We start from the raw sequence: 27,376 nt of genomic DNA, 5'->3' as shown, positions 1-27,376 counted from the left end.
TGCCATTCACTGCTACATCCCCCACCAATTCTTCCCTGTTTATGAGCAGCAGGTCAAGAAGATCACAGCCCTTAGTTGGTGTCTCCAACACTTGCACAAGGAAGTTGTACCCAACATTCTCCAAAAACTTCCTAGCTTCCTTTGCAAACTTCCTAGATTGCCCGTGCATACCATAAAGCTTTAAAAATGCCTGAATTGGAACTATGTTTATTTCATGATGTTTTTGGAAGGGAGTGTTGAGGTCATTTAGAAAGTAAGATGGAAGGGGCCATTTGGAGGCAGCATGTTGACTACAAGAAGGAATGGTTCCTTATCAGTTTACTAGGGTAAACTGTATGGATAACATCTCCCCATGTCAAAGGGTGAAAGGCTTCTGGTTTGTACCTGAAGCAGGTCATGCTTCATCTGGAACTTAAGAGTGATCCTTGTAATATTGGTGAATGTGTCCAGTGAATACTTATTTTATGCATAGTTGAATGGTATTAATATGGGAGTCTGAAAACTCCCCACCCTGTTGGGCATTTTTGGAGCACACCTGTGCTCTGGTGAAGCTTGGGGAGGAGTTGGGAGAAGCTGTGTTCCTTTAAGCCGAACAGTCTAGTTAAAGCAGTGGGAGATTTGGCTTTAGAACCATACTCTGATTCAAGCAGAGAAGAAATGACTTGAAACTAGACCTCCCACATCTTTGGTGAGCACTAAAATCCCTGGGTAGTTAGGTAGTTCCTCCTCTGTGCAAGGATCTATTTGCTGTGTTCTGAAAAGACCCACTGGATGAAAGCGCTCACCTTGGACAGAGACATGATTCCCTCCAGAGCTGAGGCACCTTAAGCCTTGGGTGGCAGTGCACATGTCTGTTGGCACAAATGTAGGTACTAAGGGACATTGGTGGAAACTCAGTAGGGGAATTTAGTCATCTCTGCGGTTCAGTGGCATCTAAAGTGAGGCACTGAAAATCCAAATTGCACGAATGATTTAGAAACCAGAGTCCTAGCATGGATCTAGTTTATATTATTGCATAGTTTTATAGTTTCTAGGGTCAGAAGGGACCTGAGCAGATCATCTAGTCCAACCCCCTGCCATGGCAGGAAAGAGTACTGGGGTCAAATGACCCCAGCAAGATGTTCATCCAACCTCCTCTTAAACACCCCCAGGGTAGGAGCCTGCACCACTTCTCTTGGAAGCTGGTTCCAGACCCTAGCCGCCCTGACCGTGAAGTAGTGCCTCCTGATATCTAGTCTAAACCTACCCTCTGCCAGCCTGTGACCCTTATTCCTGGTCACTCCTGGCGGTGCTTGGGGGAACAGTGACTCCCCCAATGCCTGCTGATCCCCCCTGACTAGTTTATAACAGGCCACAAGATCCCCCCTCAGCCTTCTCTTGTGGAGGCTGAACAGGTTCAGGTCCCGTAGCCTGTCCTCATAGGGCCTGCCCTGCTGTCCCCTGATCATGCGAGTGGCCTCCTCTGGCCCCTCTCCATGTTGTCCACGTCCCTCTTGAAGTGCGGCGCCCAGAACTGGACGCAGTACTCCAACTGCGGCCTGACCAGTGCCGCATAGAGGGGGAGGATCACCCCCTTGGACCTGCTCGAGATGCATCTGTGGATGCATGACAGGGTGTGGTTGGCCTTCCTGACTGCCTCCCCACACTGCCGGCCCATGTTCTTCTTGGAGTCAGTGATGACCCCCAGATCCCCTTCTGCCTCCATGCTGACAAGAGGGGAGTTCCCTAATCTGTAGGTATGGTGCCGGTTGTTCCTCCTGAGGTGCATCACCTTGCACTTGTCTGTGTTGAAACCCATCCTATTCTCATCCACCCACCCCTGTAACCTGTCTAGGTCTGATTGTAGCCTGTTGCATCCTTCTAGTGTGCCCACGTCCCCGCCACATCTTAGTGTCATCAGCAAGTTTGAACAGGGTACTTTTCATCCCCTCGTCCAAGTCACCGATGAAGATGTTGAACAGTGCGGGCCCGAGGACCGAGCCCTGCGGAGCCCCACTGCCCACGTCCTTCCAGGTTGAGAAGGACCCATCCACTACCACCCTCTGGGTGTGGCTCTCCAGCCAGTTGGCGACCCATTTGACTGTGTGGGTATCTATACCACAGCCCCCCAGTTTGTTAATGAGAACGGGGTGAGAGACAGTGTCAAAAGCCTTCCGGAAGTCCAGGAAGACTATGTCCACTGCTACCCCTGCATCTAATGATTTGGTGATCTGATCGTAAAAGGCCACCAGGTTTGTCTGACAGGACCTGCCACTGATGAGCCCATGCTGGTTGCCCCTAAGCATGCAGTCCCCTGCTGGCCCCTCCTGGATGTGTGCCAACATAATTTTTTCAAACAGCTTGCCTAGGATCGAGGTGAGACTAACCGGCCTATAGTGTCCCGGGTCCTCCTTCCTGCCTTTTTTGAAAATGGGAACTACGTTGGCCCTCTTCCAGTCCTCTGGTACCTCACCAGAGCACCGCGAGTGCTCGTAAAGCCGTGCCAGGGGACTTGCAATGACCTCGGCCAGTTCCTTTAGAACTCTAGGGTGGAGATCATCCGGGCCGGCTGACTTGAATACGTCCAACCCCTCCAGAAGCTCCCTAACTAAATCCTCGCTAACCCGTGGCCCAGGTGTGCCTCCCCCAGGGCTCAAGGGGGGCCCAGCAGGAATTGTTTCTTCAGTACTTCATTGTTGGGTCCGTCTCCCTGTACTTTGTTTGCTCTTTAAACCACATCCTCTTTTCTATGTTTCTTTATCACTTGTGTGTGTCTTCTGCACTTCACTGTGCAGCTCTGCTGTGGGATGGAGGGGAGGAGTGTTTGTTTCAGAGCTGCAGTTGGATTTTTTTTTTTCTTCCAGTATGAAGGAGAAGTTGATGAAAGAAGATTTTACCCCAGTAGCTCTCCTGCGGTATTTCAAGCAACCAGTGGCAGGAACCAGGACTGCGACACGAGCTGCTGATTATATGGAGACCACCCTGAATCTCCTGAAGGAGAAGCTACAGCCAACCATAAAGGGAGAATTCAATGTCACAGGTACATGGTACAGGTTTGTCTTGGCCATTCCTCTTCCAGGCCCCACATCTGCCTAGTCCTTTGGGCCAGTCATAGTCCCCCTGACTTTAATACAGGATCAGGCCCTTAATTAGAAGCAGCCGAATTAGAAGATGAGTGGTTTCAATGTGCAGTCACTCTGCTTCCAGGCTATGATACATGCCAGTACAACATAATCTCTCATACACTATACTTCAAAGCTGCCATCATCTCAGTGAGACACATGATAAAACACTGGGGAGACCAGAAGTGAGAGGAAGAACTGCAATTTAAGAAAGAATGGAGTGAGTATAACTAGAGTGTTTTAATCACCAGCTGGCAGAGAGGAAGTGCATGGGGGTTTACATATCCAAAGTGTGATAAAACAGTTACATGTTGTATACTTTTGCTATACATTGAAAAGCTACAGAAACCAATCAGATGCTGACAATTTTATAAGAAAACCTATCACCAGTTACTAGACAGATACCCATGCAGGTGTACCCTATTTTGCTATTTTGGAATGGTTATCAATTTGTTGTCTTCTCAGTATTAAGCCTCCCTATCTTCATGAAAGATGTCACTTTACTTACCTTCCAGGTGTGATCTGCCATGCCTTGAAACACCCTGCTCATTATATTTTTGGTAGCCTGACCAGGCCTTCTAGGAAGGGAGAGGGAAAGTGGGGGAACTTGGTTAGAAGCAAAAACAGTGATTCTTACCCAGGGTGCTGTGGCATCCTGGGGTGCCTTGAGATCCTTTTCAAGATGCCATACAGTGTGTACTGTTAGGTGTGCAAATATGAGAGATTTCAAGTAGGAAACCATAGTGTTAAAAATATTATGACCTGTTGTGGTTTTGTTGAGGTCTCTACAACAAAAGAATTGCTCTATTTTTTTCTGTAATCAAAAAATCAGTGAAAACCAGGAGCTGGCTTTTTGTGAGGGGAGCCTTGACTCTAAAAACATTCAGCTAAGATTTTGCTGAAGCCTTAACAAGACAATGTTAGGGGCACAGGGCCTGTAGTTTATCTGACACTGGCATGAGAGAGCAAAACAGATCTTCCACCTTTCCAATCCTACATTTTTCTTTTGGGATTTGAATCAAACACAACCACTTTCCAGCTGTAGGGAGGATGGGGATGGTCTCTTCACTAATGTGTCCTTCCGTTCCTTCATCTAGGCATCTCCCCATATCTGCAGATGGGAGATAGAAAGTAAGTGTGTGCTGTCTTTTTCCAGCAACTTCCATCTCTGATGTACCATGCATGAAGATATTGCGACCAGGGAATTGGTGGCCTGGTCAGTCTGGCAGGACTGGTCAAAAGCTTCACTTACTCCTGCACATTTTCCACAGGCAGCAGTTGTGAGCTTGGAAATTGACCCAGAAGGTTATATCTGTGGCCAGTGCCTCAGCCCAGCAGGATCAAGGTGCTCAGGAACTATCCTCCATTATGTTTTCTTGCAGATGTGCTAACCCCAGTGCAGCTGGAAGTGATTTACAGGATGACAGGATGTGCCCAACAGAATATGGAAGTAAAGTGTGAAGGCAGAAGTCAGTACCGTACAATCACGGGCGAATGCAACAACAGGTGACAGCATCTGTCATGGGGAGGATGGCTGCTTCTCCCTATGAGGGACTTGGAGCTCTGATTCAAGAGGGGGCTTATGTGCCTAACATGGGACTGGGTAAAATTTAGCTGCCTAAGCTCAAAATTGTGATTCCAGGTACCTAAAGTTTTGCCTCTGTACATGCCCTGAAGTGCCTCCAATCCTGACAGAGCCAAACAGGCTCAGGCCTGCACTTGATCCAGATCTAGAAATTAGGTGCTTTCCTCCCCATCTACCCTGAGGGTTTGATCTGGTAGGTGTTCTCAGACACAGCAAAAACGCATCTGTAGGTTCAGGCTACACCCTGAATCCAGTGGTGACAGGGAGGAGGCATGGTGTCCTCCTGGCACAGTGGTTAGAGCACTTTACTAGGATGCAAAAGGCTAGGGGTCAATTCTTCCCCTTGTCTAAGCAGATTCAAACCCACATCTTTCACCTCTTAGATAGAGGAGACCTGGGTACCAGCCCTTATTTCAAGGACTCTGGCACTATTGTGCCACCACTAATAATTTGTTGCTATTATAAATTCTGATTCTTTCATTTAATCTTGTAGGAGACATCCTACATTAGGGGCTTCCAACAGAGCTTTTGCCCGGTGGCTGCCAGCAGAATATGAAGATGGAGTTTCACTTCCTCGAGGATGGACAGAAGGAAAACGTTTTTTCGGATTCACTCTCCCCTTGGTGAGGATTTGTAAACTCACTTAAATACACAAATGCAATTGAAATCATGAAAAATCACCATGGAGTTTGGCACTAGGAGGAGAGGTCATGGGTCTCTGCACTTTCATTAGAAATAAGGAGCTTCTAGCTCTTATTTCAGGAAAAGCTATGGCTGAACCCTAATGGCCTCGTACAGTGGGTTAAGGGATGACCCCAAATTTATTATTCTTTTAAAATCTAGTGATTGTAAGCTGATCTCATTGTTATTCAGGCCTGACTTATAGTTTCCAAGTACACTAACCTAATGCTAAACAGAGTCATGGACCATAAATATCCCAAAATTAAAATATACCCAGCAGGGGAAATTGTGGAAGAAGGGGCAGTGTGGGAAAACTTCTCCTGTTAGAAGTGGGTGCAGTGATGGAGACAAGGGCAGTCAGAAGCACAGAGGACCTAAGAAGGTGGGGATTTCCATGGAAGCTCCCATTCCACTCCCAAAATCAGTGAGAATGAGAGACTTTAAAGACAGGGAGCTACAAACAAGTGGCTTTAGCAAAGCAGGCAGGGATCTAACATGGACAAAGAGTCTCCCTAGTCATGTACGACCAACAAACTGAGCAAAACGATGTGGAGGGAGGGCAGGAGCATGGTAAAGGAAGACTGACTCCAGAGACAGTCCTGTCCCTGAGAGACATAGAACCAAACAGAAGGAATATGATTCCTAAGTAAAATGAATATCATCAACTGAAAGAGACCTATTGTGAGCTTTGGGTAGGCCTCTTAGGTAGAGAAATGTGTTAAATTTATTATATTAAAATCTACAAACCCCACAACTTTAGTGTCAATAAGGCTCCAGTTACATTTTTAAAATGTGTTAATTAGGGCACATCAAATAACAGATGCTGGCATCACACCTTAAATCCTTGTCTAGACACAGCCCTTCACTAGTCTAACCAGGTGGTGCATTTGTGTATTTTCTAAAATACACATGAAATGAGGTGAGGTCTTTATTAGAGCCTTTGCTTCATTCAAAATGTGCTTTGCATGAGACAGGGTACTCCTGCAGAGTGCTGGTGAATAGGCACATTGTTCCAGAATATGGAATTTCTTTTTTCCTTTTAAAATAAAGCCTAAGAATTTCCATTACAAATCCAAGAATCCTCTTTTTTTACTGCCTGACCTTAATACCTCTGTTTTCTTACAAATATACATGGATTGGCCTCAAACCACCAGCCACATGAGAGGCAACAGCATTATATCTCTTTCTCTTCCTCAGGTAATAATTGAGGAACTCAGATCCCTACTTCTAAATGGAATGTCTAACATGATGCTGAATTTTAGCCAATTTAGGATTATAAATTTCACTGCTGAGTAGCAAGAAAGATTTCCACACCTCCCTGCTTGCCTTTTGACACCACCAGGGAAGGAATCCTGCCTGATCTGCACAACAAAGAGCAATTCAGAAAGACACTGTCATGGACCCAGAGGGACAGATTTCCACCTTCAGCTTCCTCTGTGCAAAAATAAAGTTTATTTCCTACGTATGGGGCATTTTTACCATCTTTAATGTTCCCTGAGCCCGATGAAGGGTATGTGAGCCTGAAAGCTTGCAAAAAAAGATTCTTTTTTGTGATTTCTTAGTTGGTCTAATAAAAGGTATCATCTCTGAACCAAGTGTACTAGATTTTTGCATGTCTAACACGAGGCACCTAAATTCTTACATACCTGATGTTCAGAGCTGTCCTGCACAGAACTGATTCTTGACACCAACATTTGAAAACAACAGTTTAATCTTTTTGTCTGTTACTTTCTTGATCTGTGAAATAAGGAGAATTCATGCTTACCTTTTATGATGCTCCTTCAGAACTGTGAGTTGAAGAGCTCTAAGTGAAGGGGATTTTTGGTGTTTGCCAGGGTTAGCAGATGGAAAGTAAAGTGTGAAAGTTCTCTATGGAGGGAGCACAACATACAGCCTGCATTAAAAATAAGTGAAGAATTTGCCTTTTGAAAGCTTGCATTTCTAACGGGAGGTCTGAGCAGCTTCCTTCTCGTATGGAGAACTATCAGTGACCTTGGGAACTGATACACTTTTCCCTGTATTTTACATAAACCATGCTTTCCCAGATCTATTCCTTAGTATATTCTTTGTTTTCATCCTCTCCAGGTCCGAAAAGTGTCAAATGAGATTGTACGCTTCCCTACTACACAGCTTAGGCTGGACCATCAGAGGGCACTCATGTTCATGCAGTGGGGCCAATTTATCGACCATGATTTGGACTTCGCTCCTGATACACCAACACACTTTACCTTCCATGAGACAGTGAACTGTGAAACCAGCTGTGTCAAAGCACCACCTTGCTTCCCCATCAAGGTAATGACAGGATTTTGCCTTCCAGAGAACAGGAAAAAGAAGAGGTGTCTCATTCCCTACAATTGACTAACCTCAGGGATGGGGAGTTGCAGTGGGGCTGGGATCCTTCTCACCCGATAAACATTTAAGTGGACTTAAGTGCCTAGGTGTGATTCTTTTCCACCCTGTTCAAGTTCCTGAAAGTCTAGTAACCTACTTTTGTATCACACTGTCATTTTACCCTTAAGATTGAGTTGCAAAAAGCAGTGAGAAGAAGGATCTACCTGCCTTTCTTCTATTAATTGTTTTTCAGGGATTCAAGCAGAAGGGAGTAGGATTGCACTTAAAGCACCTAGGTTAATTTGTGCACCTAATGGGTACAATAGAATATTGGCCACTGTCTTTCCCTGCAGGTTCTTTCAAATGTGCCTCTTCTCAAAGGGGGAACATTGGATTGACTGAGGGGAATGAGTATCCATGCTTGAGATTTACAGCAATGACTCCTTTGCTGGGGTTAGGCAGTAGGCACCTAAGCCAATTGGATCTTTTCATCTGATTGGCTTAGGTGGTGGTGCAGAAAGAAGACCAGTGCTTTAGCCCAAGTGGTTGAGTGAGTGGTTAGGGCACACAGCTAGATATCACGGTTCTAGACCCTCTGGTTCACATTTAGGCATCAACACTGCAGGGGAGGTAGAATTGCTGCCTGTACCTAAGTGCCATCAAGCCACTTATGCAGCTTCAAAGCTGTCACATAGACAGGCAAAGAGAAACAGAATTCTACCCTCTGTCTCCCATAACCCAGGTAAGTGCTGTAGCCAGCTGTGTTAAACAAGGCGCCATCCTTTCTTTACGCTGGGTTTTATGTGGGGTTGGATGTACTCTGAGCAGGTCTGCCAGACCAGGACCTGCAGGTGAGATGAACATGGAGGTGGTGAATGGCACTTGGGGTTAGGCACTGAGCAGTTGGGGCTCTCAAGACATAGGGAGTTCTGCACACATCAGGTGTGGAGGAGACTTGGGCTTCATCAGAGTGCATGAAAATCTTGACTCTTACAGCTGAGAAGAACCCAACCCACCCTTTTGTCATAAATGAAGAGCTGTGTTTGGTCTCCAGGCTATTCACCACTGAAGGGTGTTTATACAGTGTTTCCTGCCATTTTTGTGTTATGAAACTGAGGAAATGTTGTTTTCTGAGAGGGTTCATGCCCTCCCATGAAGGTGACCAGTCATGCTTATTTCCTTGCAGATTCCACGCAATGATCCCCGTATTAAAAACACAAATGATTGCATCCCATTCACCCGCTCAGCCCCTGCATGCTCTATGGGCAGTGCCGTTCGAGAGCAGATCAATGCACTCACATCCTTTCTCGATGCCAGCATGGTATATGGCAGTGAAGTGCCTTTGGCTAACAAGCTAAGGAATCGGAACAACCAGCTGGGCTTGCTGGCTGTTAACAACAGATTTACTGACCAAGGGTTGGCTTTCTTGCCTTTTGTTAAGATGAAGGAGGATCCATGTTTGATGGTCAGCGGGAAAGCTCAAATCCCATGTTTTCTTGCAGGTAAGTCATGCTTTTGCAGCTCATGTCATTCTCTGATTTGGTGACCCGGCGTAAATAACTCTGTTGGTTCTATCTTATTTATTGGTATTTATAAAAAAACACTTCAAGCAATAGGAGGCATAGCCGGGCAGCTGTGTGATGACCAGGTCAGTGTCAGCTTCGGTGCCAATTGCAGTAGCCTGATCAGCTGCTGCTGTGGTCACAGCTATTTTTGTGCCAGCCTACCTCCCCAACAGGGGTGGCACCTGGAGCTACTTCCCACTGTTCCCTGCCCCCTTCCTCCTGTGTAATGCTACTACAGTTAAAAATGAGGAGGGAAAGAAAAGAGAGACAGATCAGAAATAAAAAAAAAAAAAGCAATGCTGATGTGAGGAGTACACTGTTGCTCTTTTGTTTGCTGTGGTGCCTCCTGAGAAGTAGACCAGTACAGAAATGAAAACTGCATGAGGTCTTTGATTAGGGCTATAAAAAAACATAACAAATCAGTGACATGAAGGACTGGTGAGATTTACGTTACCTTTGCCGGTGTTCCAGACTTCAGATGGAGCAAGCCCAGTGTCTGACGTCATGAAATCCTTTTTTTGGAGAGAATTTCTTTTACGCTGTACAAAGCTGTTGTAGTCCGTGCATGCTGGTTTGTCTGAAAAGGAGAACAATATGAAAATAACACAGTACCAGGCACATGAGTAGTTTTTTTCTTGTAGCTGGGATGTATTAAGAGCAAGATGAGCAAATTGTTTTATAAACTGAAAGCCCCTAATAAACAATTCGTAAAAATAATTGATTAGGTTACACGGTCATACATAGTTTGGTGGGGCTCCTAATATAATTAACAAAGCATCCTGGGGATTTTGTTAATTACTTAATACAGCACCATAGAGCAAGGGTTTTCAACCAATTCTGGCTGTGGGCTAGAATGACCCACCCTGGGATCTGGCTGGATGGGTGAGTGCTAGGACCCTGTTGCTGCGGGTGCTTATTCCTACGGCAGCACAGGGATGAATGCCACTGAAGCCTTGCATCTGTGAGCAGGATCCAAAGGTTTCATGGCCCAGATTCAGCCTGCTGGCCATAGGTTGTTAATCCCCGTGAAAGAGGTCGTTTCCTCATAAGCATGTGAGCTAGCATGGATTTATAAATAACAGGATATATTAACAGAGCCAAGGTGGGGCTTTCTACATGTAAAGCATAAACCCCTGATAGCTCTGAAATAGAAGCAGGTGGCAGAGTTGCTGGGACTGCTAACTGGAGTCATAGCTGCAAGCACCAGGCCAGGATATTGCTGTTGCCCCTTTACAGAAGCGCTGGCTAGTGTCTGTTATGTATGGATATTGTATCAAATTTGAGGTCAGTATTGTTGACAAGGATCAAGGTCTAGACCTTTTGCACAGGCTTCTTGTGCCTGAACCAACAGAGAGTTGCTGTAGGCATGAGGTATCATGCAGATGTGACCAGCACTAGGTGTCTTTCCTGTGCTAGGCCAGGGCACAGCTTTTCCAAGTTCGGAATACCTGGTGCCTAGCAGGTTTTACCTGGACATATTGACACTTTGACCTTCTCATTCCCAAATTATTTTTGTGGGTTAGACAAATATTTTGACTTGTACTTAAGATGAATTGATTCCTGCAAGGGAGTGGATTACAATGAATAGTAAGAGAAGCTGGGTGGCAGTAGAGGACTTGGGGTGATGGGATGATTTGCAGAGTTCTTGGGGGAGTCGTGGCTGTGCTCACAGGAAGGAGGAGAGTCAGGGGGAAGGTGGCATGAGTGAAAGGGGAAGCTTTGAGATAATTCAGTTAGTATAAAATAGTCAAGTCCATCAAGATCTGTGGCATATAAGAATGGGTTGGCTGAAGGAGACAAATGATTTTGGTTTTTGTAGGTGACACTCGATCCAGTGAGATGTTAGAGCTTGCTGCTATGCACACGCTTTTTATGAGGGAGCACAACCGTCTGGCCACACAGCTGAAGAAATTAAATCCATTCTGGAATGGAGAAAAACTTTACCAGGAAGCCAGGAAGATTTTAGGTGCCACCGTCCAGGTACTGGCTACAGTGTTGCATGTGTCACTGGTTTACCCACAACCACCTAGGACTTTGAAAAGGGGGATGCAGATCATGTGGTGCATCATCACGCGTAACACAACACATTTTCTCTCATTAAAAAGAGACTATAAGCTTTGCTAATAAGCTAGGGGCCTAGGGCTATATTATTCAGTTTAAGAATGAAGTAAAAACAAAAATATCTGTATTGGAATGTCCATTAGTTTGCTAATTAAGTATATGATGTATAAAAATATCACAATGAACTATGCAAAAATAATCACAAGATGCTGTTTTATTAGTCCTGTAGTGATTAGAATTAAATGTACATCTCTAAGATTTATAAAACAAAATGTAGTCATCTTGAGCATTTTGACAGTGCATTCAATGCTTCATTGAAAGTTATTTCCAGACCTGAGTTAATGTTTGCACTAGGGCTGTGTGAAGCTTTGGTTCCTGATTCGATTCAGTGGTGACTTGGCCCGATTTTGCAGCCAAATCTCCAAATCGGGAGACCCTTTAATCTCTCTGAATTGAATCAAAACCCTCCGAATCGATTTGGAGATTCGGATATAGACACAGCTTTAAATGTTTTTTTCGACATGCCTCAAGGGAGCAGGTGGCTGGTGAATGCTGCGAAGGTGAGGCCAATGGAGCGTCCCACAGGAGTAAGGGTGCTCCCCAGCGTGCTTGGCAGCAGACCTGGAAGTGGACAAGAAGCACTTCTGGCCCACTTTCGGGTCTGCCAGGGAGTGCGCAGGGGCCCACCCACACCTCCCCTGCTTGGTGGCTGGTACCTCCTGGGTTTGAGGGGGCACCTGGAGTTCCTCTTTGCCCAATCGCTGAGCAGGGGGTGCAGGGTCCCTTCCTCCCAGTGTGCTCTCCAGCGGACCCGGAAGGGGACTGGAATTACTTCTGGTCCACTTTTGGGTTCTCTGCTGAGCATGTGCCCCCCCGCTTCCCCCCGCGCTCCTGTGGGACACTCCATCCACCCCAGCATCTCAGTGTTCATGAGCCGCATTGGTACATTGAGGTATATAGAAAAAACATTTAAAGCTCTGTGTGTGTCCGAATTGCTGATTCTCTGAATTGGCATCAAATCTTCAGATTCAGATTTGGTTGAATGAAATCAGGGACAGTGATCTAAATCCAAATTGGCTATGGCCCGCTTTGCACACCCCCTGCTTCCACACTTGAGTTAATGTTGTTCACTAGAGTTAAAATAGTTCTGCAGGGCTATGGAACACGAGCTACATTGCCAGGAGCAGTTATACAACAGTAGAATTGCAGAAGAAAAGATAGCTTTATTAGTGGAACATCAAGACCATTAAGAAGGAGACGGCCATTTACAACTATGGAATGAGGAGTTTAGAAGGAATCAGGTCAATTATAATGAGCCATTAAATCAATTGGCTTCCTCACTCATGCCTGAGTAGAAATGCTGCTGCCACGACCAAGCAGTTGGTTTTAAACTTTAGGTAGAACAGAAATCATAGGCAGGGGGGTGGTGGGAGGGTGCAACTGTACCATCTCTGGATCTACCCCTGCCCACAGCCTGCTGCCTCAGGTTGTAGTCTCACAGGTTACACGTGGCCAGTTTTTCAGCAGTATTTTAAGCTGGATTTTCAAGGCAAAAGTTGCTGCAAGAACCAAATCAAATCAATACTTAATATGCATGGTGTGGGAGCTGTACTGCTGGAGGTGTTGTCTGACACCAAGGGGCAGGTTATGAGAGAGCTCCTGGAACTGTATGGGTAGTAGCTCTTGCTATATGCTCCTTGGGCCAGTACATCTGATGCACCAGAGTAAAATAGACTAGAGTGGTTAAGCAGCTGGGTGTCCCACACCAGAAGTGGCTGCATTTCCCTAGTTTATGCAATGTGCCATAGCTGTTTACAGTGGCTTAGAAGGGCCCTGTCATTTTAACATCAGCTTGTTATGTGCTTAGAACTTCTTGAAAATGTTTCTTTACCTAGGACCAGACACGTGCAATTTTGCTGATGTCACAGCAGAGGTTACATTTCAGGCTTTTTCTATGCAGACACAAAGGGAAGGAAAATGCCAGTTTCAGTGAGATCCTGATACACCTGCATGGTTTAGAGAGCCATAGTCTTAGGCAGTGTCCTATTGTGCCCATGCCTAAATCTGTCCAGCTGGAAGGTGGATTGCTGAGCCTGTGGTTTAGGGTCCTGCTGTAGAAGTGACCATTAACCAGAGCTCAAAATTAGGGAGTAAGTGAGATGCTTCACTTTGGGATGGAAGAGTATTTGGGTGACGTGGAATTCTAGTGAAGTCCCTGTTCCCATTCTGTGATGCTCCTGGCATCCATTTTGTTTAAGCCGTTGCCTTTTTTGGGAGTATCCTATCTTACAGCTTGTTTTGAACCAGTTGCATATAACAACTGTTTCTAGTTTGAGACAAGCAAGACCTTGAATCTTGCTGTGTTCCCAGGGAGGTGGCAGTTGATGCAATGAGTGGCTCACTGCTCTCTTTTTTTTCCTCCTAGATAATAACCTACAGAGATTACCTGCCCAAGCTGCTGGGAGACACGTTCAGGAGAGCTCTTCCTCCCTACAAAGGCTACAAGAGCTCTGTGGATCCCCGAATAGCCAATGTCTTCACGCTGGCTTTCCGCTTTGCTCATGGTTCCATCCCACCTGTAGTGGAACGGTTAAATGAACGGCATAAGCCTATAGGTTCCAAAATACCTCTCAGCAAAGCCTTCTTTGCTGTTTGGAGAATTGTAATGGAAGGTAAAACCTATTTTGGAGCCCCAAACTCTTACAGACTGTATCTACGTCTCATTCAGACCTTTCCCAGTTTCTGGCTGCATCTACATGAGACACCGAATGGACAATTGTTACTGCGCAGTCATTTGGTACTTGTATTCATAAGTACTAAATGACTGTGCAGTAACTGGAGTTACTGTGCAGTAGTGTTGCTGAATGGCTTTTTCATGATGCTGACTGCTCAGTAGCTTGAGACTACTGTGCAGTAGCATTGTGTCACACTTTCTGCCATGCAATGCTAGTGCATAGTAGTCATGAGCTACTGTGCAGCCAGCATCTCATGTAGACACAGCCTCCTTTAGTGTGAAAGTTACACATTACATTTAGACCATGTAAAGAGCACTTGTATTTTAAGTGTCCTCATGTTTAAAGCTTTTTAATTTACATTAAGTGCCCTCCAACTGCTTTAAAGTTATGCAGCTTCAGGCAAGAGGTTAACTCTGGGCCATGCTACCTAGAGATAAAATGAGCGATTTGCAATCCTCCAGGATGCACTGCTTCCAGTGTTCCTACCCTCCCCAGAGCAGACATATTGCTTGAGTGTCCTGGCTCCTAAGGATGCCTCTGTTTGCCAGCTGTAGTAGCAAGTCAGAGCTGTGCAGGCAAGAAATGGTATTAACCCTTAATGTGTATAAAGTTCACAGCACTTTATAATTTTAACTTTAGCACTGCTAACATTCCAGATTTAGTATGGTCTAAGTATAACATGTGACCTCACCCTTGGTGTCTTTTTTATGGCAGACAAGCTCAATGTGATTTTAATCAAAATAAGGATACTTGTCACAGCGACAGATACTAATTCTGCCACTTACCAGGGGCCAGAGCATCTTGCTCTTTGTGGGCAACACATGACTCTTCCTGTTAAGGGAGCTCACACCATAATTGCTTAATGTTGTACATGCTAATAAAGTTAAAATTTTGAAATAACTCTGCATTACACTTGCAAAAAAAATTCAGCCACAGGTTTTTATATGGGCACCCTTCCCATTATATCTGGCTGCTTCATGATCTTTGAACTTATGGCAGTCTCTTGATAGATGTGGCACTGAATTTACCCACAAACTATAAGCAGGGATCTGAGGTCTGAGAGTTTTTTGGGATGCACAAAGTCACAAAAAGTGTCTTGGGGTGAAGCAGGGCATGAACCCTACAGCTTGTCTGCCTCAGGGTAGTACCCTAGTCACTGGACCATCTCTTCTTTTGAAGCGGCCTTCATCAGGACAGCATATCTATTGTACTAGCAAGTAGATAAAAAAAGGTCATTTCAGCTTTGCTGGACTCTTCCACATGTAGTTTCCATTGCTAATGGAGATAGATGTGTAAAGCAGTTCACAAGCAGCTGTTCAATCATTGCAGGAGGCATTGATCCTTTACTCCGCAGCCTGATGGGTAATCAGGCCAAACTGATGACGCAAAAACAGATGATTGTGGATGAACTCCGGGACCGATTGTTTGACCAGGTGCGGAGGATTGGATTGGATCTAGCTTCCCTTAACATGCAACGTGGGAGGGACCATGGCCTCCCAGGTAGGAACTGCAGTTAACGCTATCTTTGGAAAGAGATCTCTAGAGGAAATGAAACAATACATATAGAAAAATATGGCTGGACAGGCGCTCATATACTCCAGCCCCATGCTCAGAATAGGATCACCCCTAAGCCATCCCAGTCAAGTGTCTGTATAGTGTGCTTTTAAAAATTTCCAGGGATAGAGATTCCACCACTTGTCTAGTTACCCTGTTCCAATGTTTGAACCACTCTTATAGTCGGAAGGTTCCTAATCTTTAACCTACATTTCTTTTGCTGTAGTTTGGGGCTGTGTATCTTAATCCTGTCCTCTGCTACCACAGAGAAGTCTATCTCCAGTTTTGTAATCTCCCTTCAGGAATTTGAAGGCTGTTATCAAATTCTTCTTCAGTATTCTCTTTTCTAGACTGAGTAACCCTAGTTCTTTTTTGCCTGTCTTTCTAAATTTTGTTTCTCATGTCCTTTGTTGTTGATATGCAAGAGACCTCCTATTAATGTAACCCCCTATACTGTTGGCTTTTTTGTCTTTTTTTGCAACAAGAGCACAGTGTTGGTTTATATTCCGCTTATGGTCCACTGTAATCCCCAGGAGCTTCTATAGTACTGCAGCCTAGCCAATCATTCTCCAGTCTGTATTTATGCAATTATTCCATCTCAAGTCCCATTCATTAATTACACTGAATTAATGACTATAAATGACAGCGTGTTTTAGAAATCTAAAGAGAAAAACAGATAGTCCAAAAGCATGGTACAAAAAATGAACTATACCAAACCTATTCACCCATCTTGGGATAAAAATGTCTATCAAGGAGCGTAAGTATAAATATCTTGGTATTGGCTGAGATCTCTTTGGGATATCTTTTTTTTATCTTGTTATTTATGCTATACCACAATAAATGAGTAAGTAGGATGTTGCTCTCTAAAATAGGCATCTGAGTGGAGCTTATGGGGAAGGATGGAGATCCAGGAAAACAATCCATTGCATTCATATCACATTAAGAAGTCTAGAGACCTAGGCAAATTTTAAGATGGAATTTGGAGATGCTTAGTGAATTTAAACACCTCCAGGGTTAGGTGGTAACTGAGTGGGATTTTTTGGATCACTATTTCAGATCTAGATGGTTACATTTGACAATAAGTCCTGTCCTAGACACTCAAGTCTTTATTTGTATTTAAGCCTTAATCTGTAGAGCCAGCCTGAAAATTACTGATCAGTGATCACTCCATGGAGAGGTACATTTATTCATTGGCTTATGACCAAAATGCAGGAGGACAGAGTTATATAGGTAGACTAAAAACTTCCTGCAAGGATAATGGGAAAACTACATCATTCAAAGAATGGTCATTTTGCTTGAACACATGAACTGTGCAGGGTAATAGGGAGACTGTCATATAACTTCCTTAATAATTTAATTCCAGAGACATAGGCAGTAAGGTGAGTTGTTTGGAAAAGTCTTTAGATAAACTGGAAACAAGAAATGTACAGCTCCCCTAGCCTCTAAGGTAAAAGAGGAGCGAACTGGTAGCTCATGTGGAAGGAAAAAGGCATTGATTGTACTTTGCTTTGCTTCCACAGGGTACAATTCCTGGAGACGATTCTGTAGGCTTTCACAACCTCGCAATGAACATGAACTCTCTGTTGTGCTGAGGAACACCAACTTGGCTAAGAAGTTCATTCAGTTGTACAGGACACCGAACAACATTGATATTTGGCTTGGTGCCCTTGCAGAGCCCTTTGTTCGTAATGGCAGAGTGGGGCCTCTGATGGCTTGTCTCATTGGCACTCAGTTTAGGAAATTGCGAGATGGGGACAGGTAAGGGCTGGAGTCCTGGAAGAGGTGTTTGGGATGGCTGCAGCTGTGATTGTATCATCACCCTTCTCAGGTTTTCTTTTCTTCTTGGTAATGCATACATGCCCATTTGTATCCACTGGGACAGCCTGGATAAAAGTATTTGGGGCTCATGCTGTTTTGGGGGACCCTTTAGGCTGAAGCCTCACAGGTCTTGTTAGCACGAACTGAGTTTTGAGTGCTTAGTGCCTTTTGAAAATCAATCTCTGCAGGGGTCTGAAGAATTAGTGGCCCCTTTTGAAAGCATTAGCATCCCTGAAGTCTGGGCAAGCTCTTCTTTTTCAGCCTCTTCCCTTTCTTATAACTTTTTAAATTTTCAAATCAGATTTTATTTCCTTGTCCTTCTCTGCACTGCTGGCCCATGACTAATGGAAACATTTGTAGCTTAAACCCCTCCTTTTTCTATGTTTCCAAACATTTTAATCTTTGGCTTGAGTCCCAACAAGGGCAAGAATAATTTTCTTGAAGTAATTCCAAGGATATGAAAAATGTCTTGATGGGCTGAGTGTCACCCAAAGCTATCCTGGCAGGTCAAATAATGACCCATGGAATATTTTGGGAGCCTCCCTCTTTGAGTAAAATTTTCAAAAGTGGCTAAGGCAGTTAGGCACTTGACTCGTACTGAAAATTAATGGTTGTTATGCTTCTAATGCCCAACATGCTTTTGAAGATGATACCTATTAAGTTTATGTGCATAACAATATACTGGTAGACTGGATTTTGGGTGACTCATAGCAGGCATCCTACTATTTGTTCCCACTGCACTCAAGATCTGTGTAGATTTTTTTAACATGACTTCAACCAGAAATTCTTGACTTGGTATTATATTTTGTTCCTTCTAACTAAAGCAATGTGCAAAGCCTTTATTATTGCTTATCTGCTCCAACCAAGAAGGGACAACCATATCTTTATCTTTGTAATATCTCCATGTAACCATTGGATCCAGGTAAGTGTTTATTAACTTGGTTTTAGGGCAACCTTTATAACTCTGGTAGAGTCACAACTAAGGTTTGCAGAACACCGCAAGCATGAGACTATTATTGCAATCTCCTTTTACTTTTATTTTCTCCTTGGCTTTCAAGTCTATTCTGCTATATCTCTAAAGTTAAGTTACATCAAGGGTATTAAAAGAATGCATGGTTTTAAACAGAAATAGGCATAGATGCTGTTGTTCCAGTATTTACCATAAATATTTAATCAGGATGCTTATTCTTCAACTCCTTGTGTTTACAATCCCTTAGTTAAGATTTTTCTACCTATAATATGCTTAAATATGAAATGCAAGGAACTGAAAAGTTAAGCTACTTAACAGAGCCTCATTTCTCATTCACTCAAAAGATGTACAATTCACCCTTTGCAGAAAACACCATTCAACAGAAGCAATATTCCATGACCTCAGTTGTGGAGCAGTAGGGATTCCAGTCATTCAATCATCCCTCTTTCCAGGGCCATCTCTAGGGGGAGGCGAATCAGGGTGACCCCCCACGCTTTGGGGGGGCCCCGTAGAGCTAGATGGAGTGGTGCTGCAATGCCATGCTGCTGCTGGCTTCACATCTGGCCACTCGACATGCCCCCCCCAACGCTGAATCTTCTGCTGAAATCAGTGCCTCTGGCTGCCTGCTACCCCCTCCTGCCCCCCGCTGCCGAACCTGCCACTGGCTTCTTTGCATCCAGGGGTGGGACCCCACACAAGCTGATTGGGCCCGGGCCTTGCACCCTACTTGGATCATCTCTGCCTCTTCCCCATATGCTTGACAATGGGGGGGGAGGGGGAGAGAGAGAGAGAGAGACCCCAGACTTGCCTACATAAATGTCCTGTTTGATTTTACTATCGTGTTTTTTAAATTTAACCTTAGTTCTGAATTTCCTGTTTCTGACACTTCATAGTCAACGGTCCAAAGTGTGTAGAAACCTACAGGATAAAATCTGTTGCTATTTTCCTTCTGTTTCTTGTAGATTCTGGTGGGAAAATCAAAAAACTTTTACTTCAAAGCAACGCCAGGCCCTATCCAGGATCTCCTTGTCACGCATAATCTGTGATAACACACGCATCCAGAAAGTACCTAGGGACATTTTCCAGGCCAACAGATACCCCACAAACTTTGTGAGCTGCAACCAGATACCAAAGCTGGACCTCTCGGCATGGAGATTAAAGAATGCAGAAAAAGGTGCGGAGTGAATATGTTGGCTCATGGTAGAAGTTTTGTTAGGCAGGAAATATTATTTTTCTTCCAGGGTACCAAAAATAGATATTTATGTCCATGGGCAGATCTAGAATTTGGAAAAGCGGGGGGTGCAAATAGTGAGGTGTATCATCACATATAAAACAACACATACTTTTTTCCAATTAAAAATACACTAGAAACTTTACTAATATGCTTGGGGCCTAAGGTTGTATTATTCAGTTTAAGATAGAAGAAAAAACAAATAGTTTAATTGGAATATGTTAAAAAATAATCTGTGGGGCTATGAAATAGGAGCTTCATTACCAGGTGGGGAGGGGAGCAGGGGTTGTTAACACATGTCGAATGAAGTGTTTAGAAAGGATCAGGTAAATTATAGAGCCATGAAGTCAACTGATCCATCAGCATTGCCTGACGAAAAATAGTTTTGCCACTACCAGGTATCTAGCTGGTTTTAAACTTTGGGGCTAGGGATAGAAGTTGCGCACAAACCTGTTTAAGTGATCAGAAACTGGTTTCAACCTGTAACACAATAGAAGTTCAGTGCACATAAACCGGTTTTAAAATGACTGAAACTGGTTTAAGATAATCCTGGCTGAATGTAGCATCAGACTTAACTGATTTTAGGTCAAACCATTTGTGAAACTTCTGTCCCAGACCCTTTCCTCGTTCAAGTTAAATCAGACTCTCCCAGCATCCCAGCATGCTTTGCAGCCCTGGGATAGGCTGTTGTCAGCTCCAGAGAGCAGGGCTGGCCCCTCCCCTCTCCTCCCTAGCTGGAGCAGTGAGGGTTGGCTCACTGGCCTTACTGGTTGACTTACCGCCCCCCTCTCCCAGGCAAACCCCTGTTGTGGGCTGGGGCCAGCAAGGACCTTAAGTTACCTTCCCTAGAGTATGGATCTGTTTTCCCTCCTTGCTTAGCGCTGGCTGTGACTGTGGACTACAAATCCCAGTGACACCTGGAAGCAGGAAGAGGGCGTGATGAGCAATCCTGCAGAGTCCTGCTGCTTTAATTCTGGACTGCAAATCTCAGAGACCTTGGGGCAGCAGGAAGTGGAAGTGAACATACAGTCCATGCTAGCTATGTGCTAGAGAGCTCTGCTCTATCACCCTCTGGCGCCTAGCTTGAGCCACTGCAGGCATGTGGCTGCATTTCGTGAATCAGAAGTGAATGTCTGTTCATTTGTTTATTGCTTCAATCCTTGCATCTTAGACTAACCTGCAAAGACTGAATCAATTCACCCTTGTGCTTTTTTACTATCTGTGAGGACCAGGAATTGATTGGGGGGGCGGGGGAAGGAAGGGTGAAAACAATGAAATTAAATTCATATTAATATTAATGAATATTTACCTAATGACTGTGCTTATAGACCAATTGAGGTCACATTTTCAGGAGGAACCACTGTGACCTCCAGCCTGTTATCAATCTTCTTGGCCAGTTGATCCCTATACAATTCTGTTGGTTAGATTTCAGGGGAGGGAGATTGCAAATATGTCAGAAATTCTCTTAGATATACAACTGTCTCAAAAATCTCTTCTATGAATGTCTGGATAATTGTCCTTTTCCTCCCTTGCCCCAGATCTCCAATTGCTCCTCTGTTCCTTGCTAACAGATGGAGATAAAACCCACATCTCATACCCCAATTTCTCATGCTCAGGCAGTACTCCCTGTCTCTTTGTTACTAATACCCTGTTCATTTCGACTTCCCCAGAAGAAGCATCTGGTGACTCTTAAATGATCAAAGTTGGTGGTCGGCTAGACATCTGGATTCAGAAACCTACTGGAACAGATTCTTCAGCATGTTTGATCTAGTATTTTCTTGTCTGGAATATTGGAGCAAAGCTGCTATCGATTTGCTTGATCTTATTTTGTGGTAGGCCTTTTCAGGAAGGTGGAATCAAATTAAAAGTGAGCATTATTAAAAGAAGTCCCAGTTCAATGTACAATTTGTTCTAAAAATGACATTCCAAAGCAGATTGCTGAACAAAATCATGGTTTCACTAGGATAAGGAAATAATTCAAGAAGGTGCCATTTTATGAACTTCGTACAAACTGGACCTCAGTCAATTTTACCATTTGAAAGACATTTCTTTTATAGTTACACATAAAGATGTTGGACTCCTGCTCTGATATAGCACTGTATTGCTGTGCTAGCCCAGGGTGGGGAATACAGTCCAAGATGGACTGGAAGACCTTTTAATATAGCTCATGTTTTTAATATCTATCACCTATTTTGCTCACTAAGGAATTGCAACAAATAATCAGCTATTTTCCTTTAATAGAAATAAGGCTTGCTAATTTCACAGAAGTATGCAGTTGACTGAGACTAATGATTGCCAGTTTTGTGATTCCCTTTGATCACTGTTACCTGGTTTCTTTAATAAAAATGCTTTTTTTCAGTTAGTTTCCATCTTTACTTGAATGTGAGTCAGCAATTGGTCTGTTTAAGAAAAAAGACATTAACTCTTTCATTAGGAGCCACAAAGGGATTAATAAGGCTATCAGAGCTATCACCATTTCTATGAGAAAATGGATGCAACAGCTGTGGTTCACTAGTCCTGGCAAGGTGGTATTCTTGCCATGAGTATTTCCAATCTAAACCCTGAGCTGTCTGGGCAATGGGATGTACCATAACTTAGGGTTACCATACATCTGGGTTTTCCCAGACATGTCCTCTTTTTTGGCCCCCTGGCCTCCTGTCTGGGTGGGTTTTTAAAATACAAGCAAATGTCCAGGTTTTTGCTGTGCCTCTGGGTTTTCCCCTGCACTACCAGCTTCGATGCTTGGGGCTGAGGGCAGTGGGGCAAGGTGACTGACTGTTGGGGGATCACAGTGGAGATGCATTGGGGGTGCATGTGCACACCCTGAAAGTGCCGGTGCACCCCCTGACCAGCTGCGCTTGCCATTTAGGTGATGGGCTGGGGGGGGCAGGCATGAACACCGGTGCCCCACCCTGCAAGCAGTGCCCAATCACTTCAGCTACTCCCAGAAGCGGCTGCATGATTGTCTACAGAGATCGACCATCGTGGGATAGGCCACAGGGGTCTCCCTAGGCAGTGAGATCTGCCGTGGGGGGACCCCTCCAGTTGGCAGGATTGGCCATGGGGGGGAGCCCACCATGGTCAGCAGGACTGGTCATGGGGGGGCATGTGCCCCCTCTAAGGCAGTACCAGTCTCTCGTGGGGGATCATGTGCTCTATGCATCAGCCTTTGCAGCTGCTCACAAGTGAGAGAGAGCTGTGTGGGCAGCAGGGTTGAGGGGGACAGAGGGCTGTGGGGTGGAAATGAGGGGCACTGGCAGGAGGCTTTGGGTCAGGAGTGAGGGACACCAGTGGGGCTGGGGCAGGGGTAGGGGCTGCAGGTTAGGAGTGAGCGGCACCAGCAGGGCTGAGGGGTGGGGTACAGTGGATCAGGAGTGAGAGGCAGCAGTAGGGCTGGGGGCAGGCTATAGCTTAGAAGTGAGGGGAAGAGGCAGGACATAGTCATATCTCTGCCCCTCCCATCATCTTGCCCTCTGCCCTGCTCCATCCCCCAACAGGTGTCCTCTTTTTGATACTGGAAATATGGTAAGCCTAAATTTACAGTATCCTAAAGATGGAAATCAACTAGGTGCATGGATACCTTAATCAGTCTTCCTTTTCCTTGTCCCCATCTGTTAAGCAGCTGGCAAAAGAACTGCAGAAGTTACAGCAGCTCCACTCCACCGGAGGATTGCCCCAGGCACAGTAAATTGTGCCATGCATTGATAATTCTTTGGATTACAAGGCTGTTGGAGAAGACACTAATGCAGTGATTCTTATTCTTGGGGTGCTGCCTGGTCCTTTGAAGTGTGCCCTGAGGTGTGAGGTGACCCAGGATTGCTTCTGCATGATTTTAACTGGAAGAAAGTGCTGATTCCCTGAGTGACCAGGGAGCAAACAAACAGGGGTAGGAAATGGTGCAAGAAACTTGCTGGGAGCAAGAGGAGAAAGGGGAAGAGAAGCCTGGCATCAGGCACTCCGGGAAAGTGACTGAGCCAGGGCTGCCTGCGTGTTTGGTTTGCTGAGTGTTTGTTTGGTGGGCTGTGTCTGTTTGGGGTGTATGCTCTGGGCACCTTGGGAGTGATTGCTGGGTGATTGCTGCCTGTGTTTGACAAAAGCCCTAATTAGAGGGTGGATCCAGTCCAGGCCCAGCAGGGTATAAAAGGAGACTCCCTGTGTGGCCAGGGAGTGAGGGAATAGGGCAAGAAGTTCTTAGGTCAGTTAGTAGCCCCGCTCTTTGAAGAGGAGCCTTTAAGGTAAGCTCTTTCTTTTGTTTAGGAGTAGTTAACCTACATATATTTAGTGTAAGTAGCTAAAACTCAGGAGTTAGGTGAATACTTAAGACCCTTGCTTAACTAGAGTACCGAGTGAGAGGAGGGGGGGGTTGCATGGTAACTCTCTCATCTTCCTTCACTGTAAGCTTGGTGAGAGAAAGCACGGAAAAAGGAACCTTTTGGAGCCAGGAAGCAGTGAACAGGTCAGCTTTCAGGTGAGTTTGCTAGGGAAGATCTGCTTGGGAGAGGGGCAGGAAGAGAAAAGCAGCAGATTAAGAGACCCAGAGAAATGGCTGGAGGATATTGCAAAACCAAAGCCACTGCTACTGCTAGTGCTTTTTCTGCTTGCACCTCTGAGGTGTCTGTCCAGGAAGGACCACTCACCACTGAGGCTACCATCCAGGTCTTGTTTTGCTGCTGTGGAGAAGCAGCTTGCAGGTTTGTTCCAGTGAGAGCCAGGTGGGGGAATGCCTGAGATGTGAGCAGTGCCTCCTGGTGGTGACCCTCAGGGAGCATGCAAGAGGGCTTCAGGAGGAGGTGGTGAAGCTCTGAAGGATCCACCACCATGAGGACTTCATCAATTCAATCCTGGAAGAGACCTCCAGGACTGCAGAGGAAGGACTGCCACAGGCAGTGCTAGTGCAAGAAGAGGACATGGATACTCAGGAAGTTGGAAGCTGGAAACTTGTGAACTCTAGCAGCAAGTAGAAATGTTCATCTCCACGTGCAGCAGTCTGTCTGGGGAATAGATATGGAACCCCAGCAACAGAGGAGGAGGAGGAACATGTTTTGTTGGTGCAAGAGACCAGGCATCCCCAATGTTGGGCGGATCAAGACCACTGCCACCAAGAGGAAGCAATGGGTGGTGGTGGCTGGAGACTCCCTTCTGTGGGGGTGGAGGCATCCATCTTCCAGCCTGATCTTTGTTTTGGGAGGTCTGCTGTTTGCCTGAGCCCAGATCTGAGATGTCACAGAAAGATCTAGTCCTCTGACTACTACCCCATCCTGCTCCTCCATATGGGAATCAGTGATACTAATCAAGGACTTTGGGAGCATGTGTGAAGGGAACAGGTTCAGATGGTGTTCTCAATCCTACCTGTTAAGGGGAAGGGCCCAGACAGAAGCAGGTGCATCCTACAGATCAATGCATGGCTGTGCAGGTGGTGTTGCTACCAGGGCTTTGGCTTCTTTGACCACAGGGTGTTCTTCAAAGAAGAAGGATTGCTAGGAAGAGACAGGATTCAGCTGACAAAGAAAGGGAAAAGCATTTTTACAGACAGGCTCACTAATCTAGTGAGGAGAGTTTTAACCTAGGTTCACTGGGAGATGGAGAGCAAGGCCCTGAGGTAAGTGGTGAAGCAGGTGATCCTGGAGATAGCACAAGCAGGAGGGAGCAACAGGGGAGGTCTTCTAATTCTTCCTGAGAAAATAGGGCAATTGGTAGTTATCTCAGGTGTCTGTATGTGAATGCATGGAGCCTGGGAAACAGGCAGGAAGAATTAGAAGTCCTTACACAGTCGCAGAACTATGATGTGTTTTGGAATAACAGAGACTTGGTGGGATAACTTGCATGACTGGAGCACTGTCATGGATAGGTATAAACTGTTCAGGAAGGACAGGCAGGGGGAGGAGAGCAGGAGTTGAGCTGTATTATTGCACATGCTTCAAGTATGAAACTGGACATAGTTTTAACAGGCCTATCCGGGTTAGGGTCAGAGGGGAGAGCAAAAAGGGGATGTCGTGGTGGGTGTCTGCTATTGACCATCAGACCAGGACAGTGACGTGGCTTTCTTCAAACAGCTAGCAGAAGTTTCTCAACCACAGACCCTGGTTCTCATGGAGAGCTTCATTCACCCTGACATCTCCTGTGAGGACAATACAGCAGCACACAAGCAACCTTGTACAAGTGTTGGAGAGGCCAACTAGAGGCCATGCTTTTCTTGACTCTGCTGCTTACAAACAGAGAAGAATTGTGGGTAATGTAGAAGTGGATGGCAACTTGGGAAACAGTGACCAGAAGACGATGAAGTTAAGGATACCGGGGGAGGGTGGGGGGGAAAAGGAAGAAGAGCAGCAAAGTAAGGACTCTGCACTTCAGAAAAGCAGACTTTGATTTACTTGGGGAAACTGATGGACAGAATTCCTGGAGAAATCAGTCTGAGGAAGAGTCTAGGACAGCCGGTTGTAGTTCCTTGCTGAGGGCACAGGAACAAACTTTCTGAATGCAAAGGAAGACTAGCAAGTATGGCAGACCAGCTTGGCTTAGCAGGGAACTCTTCAGTGAACTTAAACACAAAAAGGAAGCTTGAAAGAAATGAAGTGTTTTCTGCCCAGGGCAGGGGGTCAGACTCCTGAGGTGCCTTCTGACCCTGAAAATCTATGAAATCTTTGAAAACTCATGGTGATCAGGAGAGGTCTTAGAAGATTGGGCAAATATAGTGCCCATATTTAAGGAAGGGAAGAAGGAGGATCTAAAGCCAAGGCTGCAACTGAACTCCAACTAGCTTCAAGCATCAAGGACAACAAAAAGTCCTTTTTCAGATATGTGGGGAGCCGGAGGAAAAGCAAGGGCAATGTTGGACCCCTGCTAAACCAGATGGGGCAACTGACAACTGATGCCCAAGAAAAAGCCAACCTATTAAATAGGTACTTTGTGTCAGTCTTTCATCAGTCCCATGGGATGCCCATGCCTGCTATGGGACAGGGAGATCCGGGTGATGGGGATCCCCTACCTTCCATAAATGCTGACCTCGTGAAGGAACACCTTGAGAAGCTGGATACCTTCAAGTCAGCCAGCCCTGACAATCTGCACCCCACGGTACTCAAGGAGCTGGCGAGCGTCATAGCCCAGCCCCTGGCACGGATCTTTGAAAACTCCTGGCGCTCTGGTGTAGTGCCCGAAGACTGGAAGAAGGCCAATGTGGTGCCGATCTTCAAGAAAGGGAGGAGAGTGGATCCGGCTAACTACAGGCCCATTAGCCTGACTTCTATCCTGGGGAAGATCTTAGAAAAGTTTATTAAGGAGGCCATCCTTGATGGACTGGCCCAGGCTAACATCCTAAGGGATAGCCAGCACGGGTTTGTTGCAGGTAGGTCTTGTTTGGCCAATCTCATTTCCTTCTATGACCAGGTGACCTATCACCTGGACAAGGGAGAAGAGATTGATGTCATATATCTTGACTTCAAAAAAGCTTTTGATCTGGTATCCCATGATCGCCTCTTGGCCAAACTGCCCAGTTGTGGCCTTGGCTCCACCACGATCCGCTGGCTGGGAAATTGGCTCTGTGGTCGGACCCAGAGGGTTGTAATTGATGGCAGTCACTCATCGTGGTGCCCTGTGACCAGTGGGGTCCCTCAAGGCTCTGTCCTGGGACCCATACTGTTCAACATCTTCATTAACGATGTAGACATTGGAGTCAGGAGTGGACTGGCCAAGTTCGCCGATGACACCAAACTTTGGGGCAAAGCATCCATACCAGAAGATAGGCGGG

General features: G+C 45.4%; 1 protein-coding gene across 2 annotated transcripts in view; it reads left to right on the top strand.

Annotated features, from left to right (window-relative positions):
- LOC149854009 (myeloperoxidase-like) overlaps positions 1-21,973 on the top strand; it is a 31,836-nt gene extending 9,863 nt beyond the window's left edge. For both annotated transcript variants that reach the window (XM_090026092.1, XM_090026091.1), the window contains 11 exons: positions 2,844-3,019; positions 4,484-4,607; positions 5,180-5,309; positions 7,453-7,659; positions 8,885-9,200; positions 11,083-11,243; positions 13,750-13,996; positions 15,389-15,559; positions 17,134-17,371; positions 19,364-19,575; positions 21,303-21,973. In XM_090026092.1, the coding sequence (XP_089882218.1) occupies positions 2,845-3,019; positions 4,484-4,607; positions 5,180-5,309; positions 7,453-7,659; positions 8,885-9,200; positions 11,083-11,243; positions 13,750-13,996; positions 15,389-15,559; positions 17,134-17,371; positions 19,364-19,575; positions 21,303-21,325 (2,004 nt within the window). In that variant the 5' untranslated portion in view covers position 2,844 and the 3' untranslated portion in view covers positions 21,326-21,973. The remainder of the gene's footprint in view (positions 1-2,843; positions 3,020-4,483; positions 4,608-5,179; positions 5,310-7,452; positions 7,660-8,884; positions 9,201-11,082; positions 11,244-13,749; positions 13,997-15,388; positions 15,560-17,133; positions 17,372-19,363; positions 19,576-21,302) is intronic.
- The last annotated feature ends 5,403 nt before the right edge of the window (positions 21,974-27,376 follow it).

Source organism: Crocodylus siamensis, chromosome 13 (genome assembly GCF_052110815.1).
Source record: "Crocodylus siamensis isolate JL-2025a chromosome 13, ASM5211081v1, whole genome shotgun sequence".
NCBI lineage: Eukaryota > Metazoa > Chordata > Crocodylia > Crocodylidae > Crocodylus > Crocodylus siamensis.
The sequence above is the reverse complement of the archived record's forward strand: the minus strand, read 5'-3'. Positions and strand labels throughout refer to the sequence as shown.